Here is a 14,610-nt window from a genome sequence, read left to right on the forward strand (position 1 = left end):
CGCCAAAAGTGCAGGAACTCAGCGATGAGTAAAATTTGTCTACCAATAGACTGAGTGAATCCAATCTTTACTTTTCTCAAATTCGGAATTTTTCCCTGGAAAATCCTGGGAAAACCTGGGAAAACATGAGGCAAATTTACTCACCGCTGAGTTCCTGCACTTTTGGCGATTATGAGTGAACTAAACTCAAATTTGGGGTGTTCTCATTCGCCGTGTATCTCTTTAATAAAGCTTTAAAAAAAAATCGCCGTGTACGCTTTTATAAATTTCTCAGTTACTCATAACTGAGTAAAAGTGACTCACTCTCTGAGTTAGTTTCGTTTCCATTGTACTCTCATCGGCCGTGTGAAGTGCAAGTGTTAGAGGTGTTACATTGTAGATGGACAAATACACGGCCGCTGAGGCTAACTCAGTGAGAGAGTAACCATTACTCAGTAGTATACATGGCCATTGAGTTTAACACAAATTGTGAGTTCCGTTTACTCACACTCACTAAAGAGCAGTTCTACGAAAATTACGAATTGAAAAAAACTAGACCATATCAGATATGCAAAAAAAAAAGCATACTTGTGTGTTATAGCGTTATAGGCAATCATAAACATTTTTACGAAAATTTTGCCATTTTTGATGCTGTATTTTAATTCAAAATGGCATCTTTAACACTGTCCACGTCATTTCGAACAGCAGTGACGTTATTGTGCTACAACTTATTACAAAATGTAAAAGACACCATTTTGAAAAATAAAATATAAGATCCAAAATGGCCGAATTTTTAAAAAAATGTGAATGATTGCCCATAACATAGAATTCTGCAAAGTTTCATGCAATTCGGAGGTGATCGAGTCAAAATTTATATTTGTTTATCCTATTTGGCCTGGAACTGCTCTAAATCCATGGTTACTCATAGACTGAGAAACAAAATTTTTGTTTGACTAAATTTTGCTCAAATATGAGGGAGGTATACTCGGCCAATGATAATAACTCAAAATTAGGTCGAATTTGACTGAAAATAGCAAAAAGCGACGTTACTCAGTGAACAAGTAAAATTTTCCCCGATTTTCCAGGAAAAACTTTGTGAATATGAAGTAAATTGAGAGATATTTCACTCGTCTATCCGTATACTCCTAGATTGAGTAAGATTTCGGTGGATTTTCCTCATATTCAAGCAGTTTTTTCCTGGAAATTTTGAGTTGAATTCGACTCAGTTACTGACTTACTCTCAGCTGTGTATTTTTTTTTTCAAATTCAAGCAGATTTTTACTCTATCTACACGACCGTTGAATCTAACTCATATATTGGTTCCGTGTACTAAAATTCGATCTACGTGATCACTAATAGACTGAATAACCGACCTTTAAATTAAATGATTTATCACTCAAAATCGCAAAAACCTGTTGCTCATAGACTCAGTAAAATTGTGCTCGCTTTTCCTCAAAAAACTGCTCGAATATGAGAAAAATCGATGAAAATTTTACTCAGACTTCGTGAAAACTCTCTCGATATTCGAATAGTTTTTCCTGGAAAATTAAGAATAATGTTACTCAGTATGTTAGTAACCTATGTTTTAACGAATTTGAGTGAACGAAACTCAAATTTTAGGAGGTTTAATCAGCTGTGTACGTTTTTTGGCAAATTTGAGTAAACGGAACCTCTATATGAGTTCGGTTCCACGGCCGTGCACGTGAGTAATCTGACTGAAAACGAAACTAGCTCAGAGAGTGAGTCAATTTTACTCAGTTGTGAGTCACTTTTACTCTTCGTATGGAGAAATGTATAAAAGCGTATGTCACACAGAAGCATGAATAGCCTACGCTTTAAGAAATATCTTCACACGAATGAGTAGAAGTGATTCACTCTCTGAGGAGATTAGTTTTCAGTGCGTAGCTTTAGCGAAAGTGAGTAAACGGAGCCCGCAATTTGTGTTAGATTCTGCGGCTGTGTGATTTTAAGGCGTTTCTATATACAACTGAGTAAAACCGATTCGGTCACTGAGTTACTCTCATTAACCATGTCGATTATGAGATGAATGATGGTTGATGTCCGCACAGTTGAATGTGATCTAAAAATATTTCAAAGCGAAAGAAAATTTAAAGTTAACTTACTCAGAGAGCGAGTCACTTTTACTAATTCAAGGGTCCTTTTTGAGTGGGTTGTATGTAACAAACGTAAACAAATTGACATTTTAATGCTACTAGACGCTACTCTGATTACTCTTTCTAAAGGCAAAATTTGGGCCCGCTACCTCATTTCTGTTTCATTTTCTCATCAAAAAACTATTTGTGTGTCAACTGACCAAAACATAGCTCAATGTTACATACGACACCTAACTTCTATGGGGTGTCAATCGTCGTATGTAACACAGTTGACAGAAGCGTAAAAGCTGTACAGAATACCTGTTGTTTGCAAATTTAGCAAATATTCAATCTAAAACGGTTGTGGGTGGTCTATAAAATGATAACTACGCTTTTCGTGAGTAATTACATAATACATTTTTTTTAACCGCTAAAAAGCGCACGGTCGAATGTAAAAACACGGCATGCAAAAGGTCGTATAATATTGATTGGTTAAAAAACGTTTGTTTTTCAACAGGAACGTTATCAATACCTTACTCAGTTGATAGCAACACTCCTGAGATGTTAATTAATGGGAATTATGAAAGTATTATTCATCTCATTGAAAATAGAAACAATTTTTTGTTCACCAAAACAAAACACCCCATCTCTCTGATTGACAAGAATGTTACATACGACCCAATCAAAAAGGACTCTAGAATTCGTATAGCTAAAAGTGTACACGGATAACTACCCAAAATTAAGTATTTTTTCCCTGAATTCCCGGGTTCAGCCCAAAAACCTAAATTTGAGTAAATCGCATATAGTAGTTTCCATTTAGCACCAGCAAAAAAAAATACTTACTCTACCTAGTAGTACTTAGTATATTCTATCCAATTAAGTTTAATTCACGTAAATTTGAGAATATGCAATTTACTCAAAAGTAACTTATTGGGCTGAACTATATCGTTGGGTCGAACCTCTCGTTCCTTTTTTGACAACAATAACGATAATAAAAGTTTCACAGACATCTACTGTTTGAAGTCGCTTTACTGCTCCCTCGTCCGGTCGGTGTTAGAATACTACTGCCCTGTATGACATCCCAATTACCAAAACAGTGTACAAAGAATAGAGTCTATTCAACGACGATTCATGTGGTTTGCCCTTAGACGATTGCCTTGGAGGGATCCTCATCGCCTTCCAAGCTACGAAAGTCGGTGCCTGTTAATTCACCTAGATCCTTTGTGGAGTCGAAGAGATTCGACAAGGGCCCTGTTTGTGGCAGACATTCTACAGATCAGAAGCGATTGTCATTCTATTCTACAACAAATCGACGTTAACGTTCAACCACGAGCACTCCGTAACAACGCAAAGCTGAGGATACCTTTTCGTCGTACAAACTATAGTTCGTATGGTCAATGGGCTACAAAGGGTTTTCAATCACGTTGCTTCCTTATTTGATTTTCACTTGGCACGCGAGACGCTGCGTCAGAGATTCCGTGATATATTTTTAAGAATTAGGAATTAAGTTGGACTTAACGGCCTTTACAGCTTGTTACTTCTTGACTATATTGTATTTCTTAGTATTGCTTAATCCATCATTAGGACTAAACCCAGTCTGTTCATGTAGAACCAAATAAACAAATAATAATAATAATGAAAGAGTTCCATAGAAGCTTCAGGTAAGTTTGAGTTCAGAGTTAAAAGATTTCTCAGAAGTGTTAAAAGATTTTTCTGAGCTGGAACTGCCCTTAAACTATGTACACTAATTCTTAACTCCTTCAATAGTCTAGACTTTCTTGATATTATTAAGACTGCCCAAAATATTTCTGATTTTCCTTAAAGTTCTCTTGACTGCTATGAATTTCTCAATATTGTTTATAAGAACCCACAATTTAACTAAGAGTAATTGATTTTTGCTCACGGTACTTTGCCTTAACACTCATTTTCCCTGAACTTATCTGGACATCCCTGAAGTTTTCTATGCTTACCAGAAGTTTTCTAAACTTGTTTAATCTTCCAGAAAAATTTCAGATATATATATTCATAATACCCTGACATTTCTGAGGTTTACGAGTCAACCATTGAACTCTAGAAATATCTCATAATTCTACGGAACTAATTGTAAGTCGCTGCAAATTTGCTAAAATTAATGGAAATTTTATAAAGTTATCGTCCTCGAAGTACTCAGAACTTTTCTATCTAAATTTCTTAAAAGTTCTTTGAAATTTCTTGACGATATCGGTGATTGCTATAAGTTTTCGCATTTTTTCATTAATGGAACTTCGTTGATGTTCTCCAATCAACTTAGCTAAATGTTCTACATTGTTTAATGTTCTTGAAATGTCCATAATATAACACCCTTAAAAAATACTCTCACATTTTTCGGATGTTCATATAATTTTTATTGCGTTCGAGAAATTGTCTCGGAGCATTGTTAAATTTTCCGGAAATTCCTTGAGCTTCCCGAAACTTCTTAAAGGTTCCTCCAATTTTCTTGAAATTTAATGAACTGCCTTTTGATTCTCTGATATGTCTTGATGTTCTCAGAGGTTCCCTGAAGCTCTCAATACTATTGAAGATCTGCTCTGGAATAAATGGAATTTTCGTAAGCACCTTTAAACTTCCCTGAAACTCTTTGGACTTCTGTGAAGTTCCTGAAATATTTCTGACGTTTTCATAAATTCTATGAAAGTATATGTAGAGGAAATGGCTTCTAATGTTGGCTTATGGATCTAAGATTGGGCCCATCGCTAAAAATCTGCTTTTTATCAATTTTTTCTAGATGAATGCGTCATTGGGATGGTAGGGTTTTTGATCTAATTTCCGTCCTACTAAGCACATCTCGCACTTTACCTCTCTTTTTTAAAAGGGTTTGAACAAAACATGGAATGTTTTCATCAAAAATAATTTTATAAAGATTCAAACAATGTTGAGATATTATTAAAAATCTAACACTGCTTCTTGATTCTAAATTCGTCCTACGAGTTTCAATTCCGTCCTAACGCATTGAAACGTCATTAGATTTTATTCGTCCTACTGATAAACGTAGAAAAAGGGGATTCGCTAGGAGCGCTTCTTTTGTTTTGAGAACAATGAGTGGAAATATTCATACAGTGCGCTATAATAGGCTTCATGTTGTGGCTTATGAACTAACGGATCGGAACAAACGAATTATTGATTTGTGCACGGTAAAATCAGTGATCTTATTGATGATTTCTGCTCGATAGAACGGAAATGAGCGATTACGACGAAGTAGCGCTCTTCCCTACTAATGGATATTTTTGGTCGCTATTGAAAATTTAGTCGATTTTTGAATATATGTATGGGCCCAAATTGGGGACATTTAGGCCGACATTACATTCATTTCCCCTACCTTCCCTGAAATATACAGAATATCGTAAGGGTTTTCGATTTTTTTTCAGCACATCATGGAACTATCCTGTTTTTTTTATAAACTCACGCTTATAGATCTTTAAGCTGTTTTCTGCATTTCTAAGGTACAAAGAACTTCTTAAAAGTTTCCTTAATTGTCCTGAAGTTCTATACATCTCTGAAGTTCTCTTGACACTGGATGAAGTTCCCTGAAATTCTAGGAACTTAATAGAGGTTCCTGCAGTTTTTAGGAAGCTGAAGCTAAAAGAAGCTTCCACCAGTAAGTTCCTCTTATTTTTAGGAAGTTGACTTCCCTTATGTTCCCGCAGTTTGTTTATGAAGCTCAACTGAAATTCTCAGCTTTCTCTTTAATTCCTCAGAACTTCAGAAAGGTTCCTGGAATTGTTGGGAAGTTAATGGGACTTCACGGAAAATTTCTATCTTCTTTCATAAAGTTGGTAATTGAAATAAATCATTTAATTTCTTTTCCTTAATTCTGGCACTTTGAAAATGTTTAATATCTTGAGTACACATTCATAAGAAACTTCAAGACATTGAATATTTTGAGATCTTAGACTTACCTAAATTAAATAAATGTGAAACTTCAACATTAAATGGATTAACAATCAAAAGCTGTTTATTTAAAACTGATTGTCATGTCTTAAAACCGTTTGCAATAATTGATGTTGCTGTTTTACCAAAAAGAAAGCATATTTTAAACGCATTTAAAACATAGTTTTATTATTATAAATCTGGAATTATCCGTAAAAGTTCTGGAAAAACTTGGAAAACCCAGGGATTTTTATTTAGCCAAACGAGTAGACACTCTGTAAACAGACAAAGTTCTATAGAAGCACAACACTTTCGAATTGTTCGAAAATTTAAACAACATGTAAGTATCGATTGGACTATCAGAACCTACACACTGCAAAAAGAATGATCAATCTTGAAATAAATTCACTCTCACTAAGTGACTTTAGTGACGGGCTTGAAAAAAGTGACTCGCTACCAGCGCTGGACTGTAATTATTTGAGGGATTCTGACAATTGAGGAAACATCGCTCTTTCCACAAGTAGAAAAGCAAAGCATCTGGAATCAAAATCAATAAAATTATTCACTTTCAGTCTTAACTGTAACCCAGTATCCACCACAAAATCATTTCTGGTTCCTTAACGATGACGACTTTTATAGATGAGGACTTTGCAAAAATCACCTCTTGTTTGCTGAGAGAAGTAAATGTTATTCCAAATTCTGATCATCTCCGAACCACACCTGTATAAATATGCACTAAACTCCCACCGCGAACGGTGATGCCATGCGAAAGTAATCGAAGCTTCTACGACCTCACAGTTGCTTAAAGCAAAAGGGGAATTCATCACGTCTCGAATACCGAATGATTAGCAATGTCTTTCGGCAAGAACAGGCAAACACGACGTTCGCTAGTGGGTCGTCTTACCAAGTTCTTGGAACGGAGGCTGATAGTTGTACAAAGCAGAACCGGTGGTGGTGGCAAAAACTATCGAATGATTTCAATATGAATGGTGGGCGGCATGATTCAACCTACTCTTGATACGTGTGTACAAGCGAACTGAAGCTTTTGTTATCACATTTGTTATGGCAACAGGCCCGCATAAATATGGTGTTACTATTTAACTTGGGTGTTTAGTACGATAAAAAGGGAAAACAACTTTACGCATACACACACCTGCAAAACACCCACTACTTATATTAATAGACTAAAGCAATAAGCCTGGGCTTACGCATGCCCTTATCACGATATATGTAGGTATAGTGGCTGCATGTCGTTTGTTTTCGATATACCACAGAAAAGGAGTAAGCAAGTGCGATGGAAAGAGGTGAGTAACCAAAACAACAGCAAGAAAAAAACACTTGTAGTAGACAAGGAGAAAAGAGTGGAAAACAACAGAAGGAAAAAAAATAACAACACACAGAACATATAAACAAATAACACGCGTGAAAGCCCAACAACTCTCGCCGGCTCGAAGAAGCACTTCGAAAAGTGAACCTCTCTCTAATTTATAGCTATTTACAGGTGAAGTATGCGAGTGTGTGTATGTGAGTATGTGTGCACGGGAAGCAGAAGGGCAAAGAAGAAGAATAAGAAGAAGGAGAAGAGAAACACAGCGAGGAATGTGTGTTATTATTTGGTGAGCTTTTCAGCTACAAATCCCAAACGAGACTTACTTTGGCTTCGATAGTGGTTCGGCTGATGGAAGGTTTGTAGCTGTCTATGGGATGATGTTGACCACGTCACCGAATCCGTGGGACTGATACAAATGGCTTCAGGTTTTTTTTTTATTTGTTGTTGTTGTTGTTGGTTTGGATTTGATTTGTACAGTTAGCGTTAATAATTTCGTATGCGGCCGAAATGTGCATGGATGGGGAGAAAAACGGGAGATGAGATAAAAATTTTGAAAAAAGGGTTTTAGTTTCAAGTCACTGTTGATATGCTAGCTAACTATCATGGGGAAGTGGGAAGAGAAGCACCTTTATTGTGGAGCGAAATTTATGATTAGCTGTTGGTAAGTGCGGTGGATAAAGATCTTACTGACCCGCAATTAGGTAGCCCGATTTTTGACAGAGTAGGTTGATCTAGGATTAAATAAAAAAAATAATGAGAAAATTGATACTCACCAGCTATGGACAGCGCCGACGTTGGACTCTCGGGCAGCAGAATGCCTTTTTGTACAAGTTCTTCGCGATTGGCACGTACTGATATTTTACGTTCTAAAGCTGCAATTGTGACAAATGGGAGAAAGTGAAAGATGAATGATCGAAGATGAACGAATCTATAGCAAAACGAAGGTATATACAAATAGTGATCTTTATGAAACTTTACAGCCAACAACCTGATAAATGGGTTTTGAATTAACTATACTGAACTAAACTAGGTTTCAAGATATGCTTCGTGGTTTATTTTAAATCGTTGTTGTTTACTTGTAAGTAACTTTGAGTCGTTTTCTAAATGATGGGCTAGCTCAGAACAGCTTGTCTGAAGTTCCATTAGCACCCCTTGTATACCTCGAACTCGTCCAGAGTTCTCTGAACACTTTTGATGCTCTTTGATCCCCTACAAAGTCTCTTGAAAATCTCAGGAAAACATTTTTCGATCCTTTCAATTGCTCAAAAGATCTCCAAACTTAACAACTGAAGTTCTAATGAAGTTCGGAAAAGTTCAATTAACATTAAAGAAGTCTAAGAAACCCCAAAGAAATTCATAAGAACCTTTACAGTGGCTCAAGTGAACTCTAGAAAAACAAAATAAAAATCTGCAAAGAAGTTTGGTGAGGCTAAGGGAAACTCGCATAACACCAGAGTAATTCAGGGATACTTAAAAATGATTCAGGCAACATCCAGACAGCGGTTTTCAGACTTTCTTCGATTACGACGCACTTCCACGATCCATTAATATTAAAAATGCATATTACCAAGCCAAAATTACCTTCAAAATACTAAAACACCAAAAAGCGTACAACACGCATAATGACCCACAAACATCGTTAAGATAATACACCAAAACATACAAAAAATCCAAGATAACACAAACACACACACACACACACACACACACAAACAAATACATACAAACCCAAGCGGCCTGAACTAGAATGGTGTTAAAATGACAAATCATATCAAAACCTACACGGAGAAAAAATACAACCCAAATTTGAGTTCTTTTTACTTAATATTAACTTCAGCCTCTCACTTGCACTCGTTATTGTTGTCAAAACAGGAAACGAGAGATTCGACCCAACGATATAGTTCAGCCCAATAAGTTACTTTTGAGTAAATTGCATATTCTCAAATTTATGTGAATTAAGCTTAATTTTAGGTAGAAGGTACTTAAGAGTAGGTAATTTTGTTGCTGGTGTTAAATGGAAACTACTATATGCGATTTACTCAAATTTGGGTTATTGGCCTGAACTCCGGAATTGAGGGAAAAGTACTTCATTTTGGGTAGTTTTTCATCTTCGTGTAGGTTTTATTTTTCCTTGATTTGTTTTCCGTCGATCTTGTTTTTCGTTCTGAGTACCAATGCTACCGACGCCAGGAAGGCAGCTCCCAAACCTGGACCCTACCTATCGACCCATCAACTCATGGACCGGGGACTAATGGATTTACTTTCTTTCTGAAGCAAGGCATGATCAGAGATTTTGTGGCTCAGAAAATTCCGGCGGCGCCGATTGGGATTGAAACCAGCCCCTTGGGGTGAGAGACAATCACGCTTACCACTCTACATTATGATGTTTGCAGCTCAATTTAGCTCATATTTTAAAGCACAGCTTTTATAAATGAAGTACATGTTGAAAAAATAGGATTTCGTACTGAGAAGAATTTTAATTCCTAGAAAAATTAAAAGAAAATCTAATTCAGAGGATAGTTGCGAGAAGTATTCTAACTATATTCTTATGATATTTTTTAGAGAATTCAGACAAGCGTGCCAAGTAAATTTCTGAAATAATTCCATGAGAGTTTCGGAAGAATACGAGCGAATGATGAGGAGAACTCCAAGCGAATTTTCATGCGAAATCTCCATTGAATATGTAATGAACTATTCTGAGGTCTTCAGAACAACTTGAAAGTTCCCAAAATATTCCTGAAATTAATGAAACTGCCTTGAAGTTCTTTTGCAGTTTGAAAAACTAGCCTGATTATCACAATGCTTCTCATAATTGTTTTAACTTCTCTAGACTTTTTCGGACTTCCTAAAGTTTCCACAATTTTACTAACGATCAAGAATCTTCTCTAAAGTTTAAACAATTCACCGAATTTCTCTGAACTTCTTGAAAATTTATGTAATTTCGCTGCTCTGAAATATCTCTGCTCTGAGGATATCTGTTCTTTCCTGAAGTTTGTTTCTTTAGCTTTTTAGTGAGATCAATATCTTTCTTGAAGTTCTCGAAACTTCTCTAAAGTGTTTGCAGTTTTCATGAAGCTTGTTGTACTACCCTGAATTTGATTGAGATTAATTCAAACAAATTTTAAGCCTCCGTGAACTTCTCGACCTATGTGAAAACCTCAATAGTTTTCTTAACATCTCTAAAATTCTCTGAAAATTTGGTAACTTCATGTAATTTTTCGCTAATTTAGTGCAACTAATGGAACTGAACTCCCCTGAAATTCCCCTTGTTTTTGAAGGTTTACTAAACTTATTTGAAATGCTCCCGAAATGTCCATATGAGTTTCTGAAGTTCTCGGATCTTCCCTTAAGTTCCATAGACTTTTATGAAGATCTCGAAATGTTTCTGAAGATCTCTGTATTTCTTTGAAGATTTCGAAGTTATTCTGAAATTTCAGGAACTTTTTTAAGCTCCCGCAATGAAACAATTAATATAGTTCTATGATTTTCACTGAAGTTCTCAAGATTTGTCAATTTTCGAAACAAATTCATAACTTCTTCAATAGTCTAGAGTTTCTTGATGTTTTTAAAACTGCCCAAAATATTTCTCAATTTCCTTAAACATCTCTAGACTGTCCTTAAGATCTTAGGGTTTTTTAAAGAACCCACATTTTTACTGAAATTGATTTAATTGCCTTTGAGTTGAGTTCTACAATTTTCCTTAAGTTTTATAAAGTTTATAAACGCTCACTGAATTTTGCCATAAATCACTAATTTTCCCTGGAAAGTCCAGCTCTGAAGTTTTCTGTGCTTACCTTAATTTCTCTAAATTTATCAATTTTTTTTTTTTTTTATTAATTTATTTGATAAGGCTCAACCGAATTAACTTTACAGAGCCGAGGATTCTTGGTCACTATACAATACATCTTAAAACTATAGTCAAAAGGTACAACACAATAAACCCTTTATCTTCCGCTATCCAAAAAGCCTCCTCCATCAGAACTGGAGCCGCTTCCAGTGGTTTCATTGTATGGCAGATTCGCCAACGGGGGTCAGAGCGCTTCCATTGCAGCAATGGACGCAAATCGTGGTCAGCACTCACACATTCATCACGAAACGGTTGCTTTCCAAAGTCGACGACGCATCGACTGAAAGAACTGCTGATGAAGAACAATGAGGAGGACAGCACAATGGTTGCTGCCGAGAAAACAGACGATCGCGTAGCACACATCAAGAGAGGCCTGCTTTTGTCGACAGCCGAGTGAACACTCAAATTTATCAAATGTTCTGGTAAATTTTCTGATTTATATATTTATAATTCCCTGAATCTTCTCAAGTTTTCTCATAATTCCAAGGAACTCCTTGTCAGTCGCTGCAAATTTCCTTAAGTTAGGGGCTGTTCATAAACTACGTAGACAGTTTAGGGGGGGGGGGGTTGACAATTATCCACGGACCATACAAATTTTAAAAATCAAGAATCCAAAAAAAAATCAAGGTCAAGAATCCCAAAAAAATGTCTACGTAGTTTATGAACAGCCTCTTAATGGGATTTTTGTGATGTTATCTGATCGTCCTTGAAGTACTCGGAACTGCACTGAATACAACGAAACAATCTTAAAATATCTAAAGTTTTTAGAAGTTCTCTGGAATTTCTTGAAAATATCGGTGCTTGCTAAAAGTTCTCGCATTTTTTTGTTAATTAATGGATCTTCATTGATGTTCTCTAATCAACTTAGCTAAGTTTCGAAATTTTTTAGATCTTTAAATATCCATGATATAACACCCTTGAAATACTCTCACGTTTTACGGATGTTCATATAATTTTTATTGCGTTCCAGAAATTTTCTCTGAGCAAACCGAAGTTTCCGGACATTCCCGGAGATTTTCTTGAAACTTCTCTAAGATTTCTGCTATTCCCTTGAAATTTTTTAACTGCCCTTTAATTCTATGACCTGCCTTGATGTTCTCGTAGCTTCCCGAAAGCTCTCAATTCTAATGAAGATCCCGGTTCGGCTTTAAAATAAATGAAATTCTCGTGAACACCTTTAAACTTCCCTGGAATTCTCTGGATTTATGTGAAGTTTCTGAAATATTTCTGAAGTTTTCACAAATTTTCTGAAGGTCTCTGTACTGAATCTCTTGGAACATCTTAAGTGTTCTCGATTTTATTTCAGCACATCTTGGAATTATCCTGAATTTGTCAAAACTCACGCTTATCGCTTAAGAACTCTGGAATTCCCCATGATCCCTAGATCTAGTTTTTTTCTGAAGTAAATAGAACTTCTTAAAAGTTTCCACAATTTTGTTAGTACAAAACTTCAAGACATTAAAAATGTTGTGATCTTAGACTTACTAAAATGAAGTAAAGCTGTTTCTTTAAAACTAATTGTCATGTCTTAAAAATGTTTGCGTTAATTGTTGTTGTTGTTGTTTTACAAAAAAAAAAATCATATTTTTAAAGAATTTCATAAATAACTTTCTTATTAGAAACCTTGAAATTATCCGCCAAAGTTATGGAAAAACCTGGAAAACTCAGGGAACTTTATTTAGCCAATTGAGTGGTCACTAGACTGATGCAAAATTTGAAATTTTCGCTCCACAGTGCTCAAACGGTTCCAAATTTGGGTCCTGATTAACCTCCCAAAATTTGAACTACTTTATTAAGAAACTGACTTGGCACAAACCATTTCAAGTTTATATGGGAATTACTATGGGAAAACTTATGTTTTTGTTGATATCTGTCTAACAATTCACCACATCATTATGCTTTTGAAAATGATAGCAGTAATTGTAGCAAATTTTCTCAGCTACATCTTTGTTGAAAACCACTTTTCAGTCAAATGTAAGGAACAAAAGTTGTTAATGATTCAAGTCACTGATGTCTTATGATTATGCTCATTCAACTGTTCAGCAGGCAACATTGGTGTTTCTGGTGCGAAGAATAGAGCACAAATATCATGGCTACTATGTCACACTGCAGAATACAGTGTTGCTCACAGAACAGCTGCTTGATCATGCCATAAGATTATGAATCTCTTAAACAATTAATAACTATTTAATTTGACATTTGACTGAAAAACGATATTTTCTGAAAGAATAGTTATAGAACTTTTCAAAAAAGCAATTTGGAAAATGGGTATAAGACAATGAACAAAAATTTTGGTTTTCCCATAGTAATTTCCATATAAACTTCGAATAGTTTGTGCATTTTTTACCAAATGAGTTTAAATTTTGGGAGGCTAATCAGGACCGTTTTGAAACCGTTTGAGCACTGTGGAGCAAAAATTTCAAATTTTGCATCAGTCTAGTGGACACCCTGTAGAGAAAGACGATTAAACATAAAAAAAACTCTATACAAGGTCGTCAACTTAGAATTGTTCAAAAATTAGAACAAAATGTAGACCTTTTCTACACATTGCAATAAAAATGATCAAACTTGAAGTAAATTCACGTTAAAAAAAAAAGTTTAAAATGGTAACTGATTAAAAGAAAAAGTGACTTTTGTGACTTGGCCTTAAAAAAGGAGACTTTTTAGTGACTTGCTTGAAAAAAGTGACCAAGTCACTAAAAAGTAACTCGCTACCAGTGACTGCAAACAACAAATAGCATTTGGTCATACTAGTGGGAAAAACTGAAAAAAACACAGACATATTTGCAACTCTCAAAAGCGGGGAGGGGTCTAGCAGGGCGTAACCTTAAGTTAGATCCACTATTCCCCTTTAATAAAAGTCCAGGTTTATGAAAATCGGTTGTTACATTGCTGAGAACGAGTATTCAAAAAAAATCTCGTCCTGGTACTTTACGGGTTAACCTCAGAAGTTCTGATAAATTTATAGTTTAAAAAAAATCATATATCATTTCATGAGAGATCTGTACCGCGTAAAATATTTTGAATCATCTATTTAAAATATTCTGGAGTTCACATCTGAAGTTCTACATAAGTTATGATTTTTCAGAGTATGTGAATTTCGAAAAAAAAATCAGAGAAGATGAACAAAAAAAATTCCAGTTCGTCAGTTTAATTGCCACAGCTTAAAACCATTAAGAGACCAATCAATTTATTGCAAATTTGCCCATAGCCATTCTTCAATTTTCCCTCCACACTACGCTCCATTACGAAAAGTATTTGCAATAAAATCTAGCATTTTTCTTTTGCGTGTTAATCGAATGAGATTGCTATTTAGCCCGTAGAATTACCATCATTAACAACGAAAACAGATAACCATGAAGCATCCTCGAAACTACTATCCCTCAACCCTCTTGGGAAATGGCAGAAAAAATACACAGTCATAAAACGAACAAGAAAGTCAATTTGCAAGCCAA

General features: G+C 35.4%; 1 protein-coding gene across 6 annotated transcripts in view; it reads right to left on the reverse strand.

Annotated features, from left to right (window-relative positions):
* LOC135698113 (phosphatase and actin regulator 4B-like) overlaps positions 1-14,610 on the reverse strand; it is a 540,677-nt gene that overhangs the window by 320,639 nt on the left and 205,428 nt on the right. For 4 of the 6 annotated variants that reach the window (XM_065217986.1, XM_065217982.1, XM_065217981.1 and 1 more), the window contains exons 4-5: positions 8,082-8,180; positions 7,632-7,727 (exon numbers count right to left, since the gene is read on the reverse strand). The exons of 1 other annotated variant lie outside the window; for it this stretch is intronic. In XM_065217986.1, coding sequence (XP_065074058.1) covers positions 7,632-7,727; positions 8,082-8,180 — 195 coding nt within the window. The remainder of the gene's footprint in view (positions 1-7,631; positions 7,728-8,081; positions 8,181-14,610) is intronic. One more of the 6 variants, XM_065217984.1, reaches the window with a different exon arrangement.

Source organism: Ochlerotatus camptorhynchus, unplaced genomic scaffold (assembly GCF_037179485.1).
Source record: "Ochlerotatus camptorhynchus isolate MF236.1 unplaced genomic scaffold, CSIRO-AGI_Acam_v1.1 ptg000082l, whole genome shotgun sequence".
Classification (NCBI taxonomy): Eukaryota; Metazoa; Arthropoda; class Insecta; order Diptera; family Culicidae; genus Ochlerotatus; species Ochlerotatus camptorhynchus.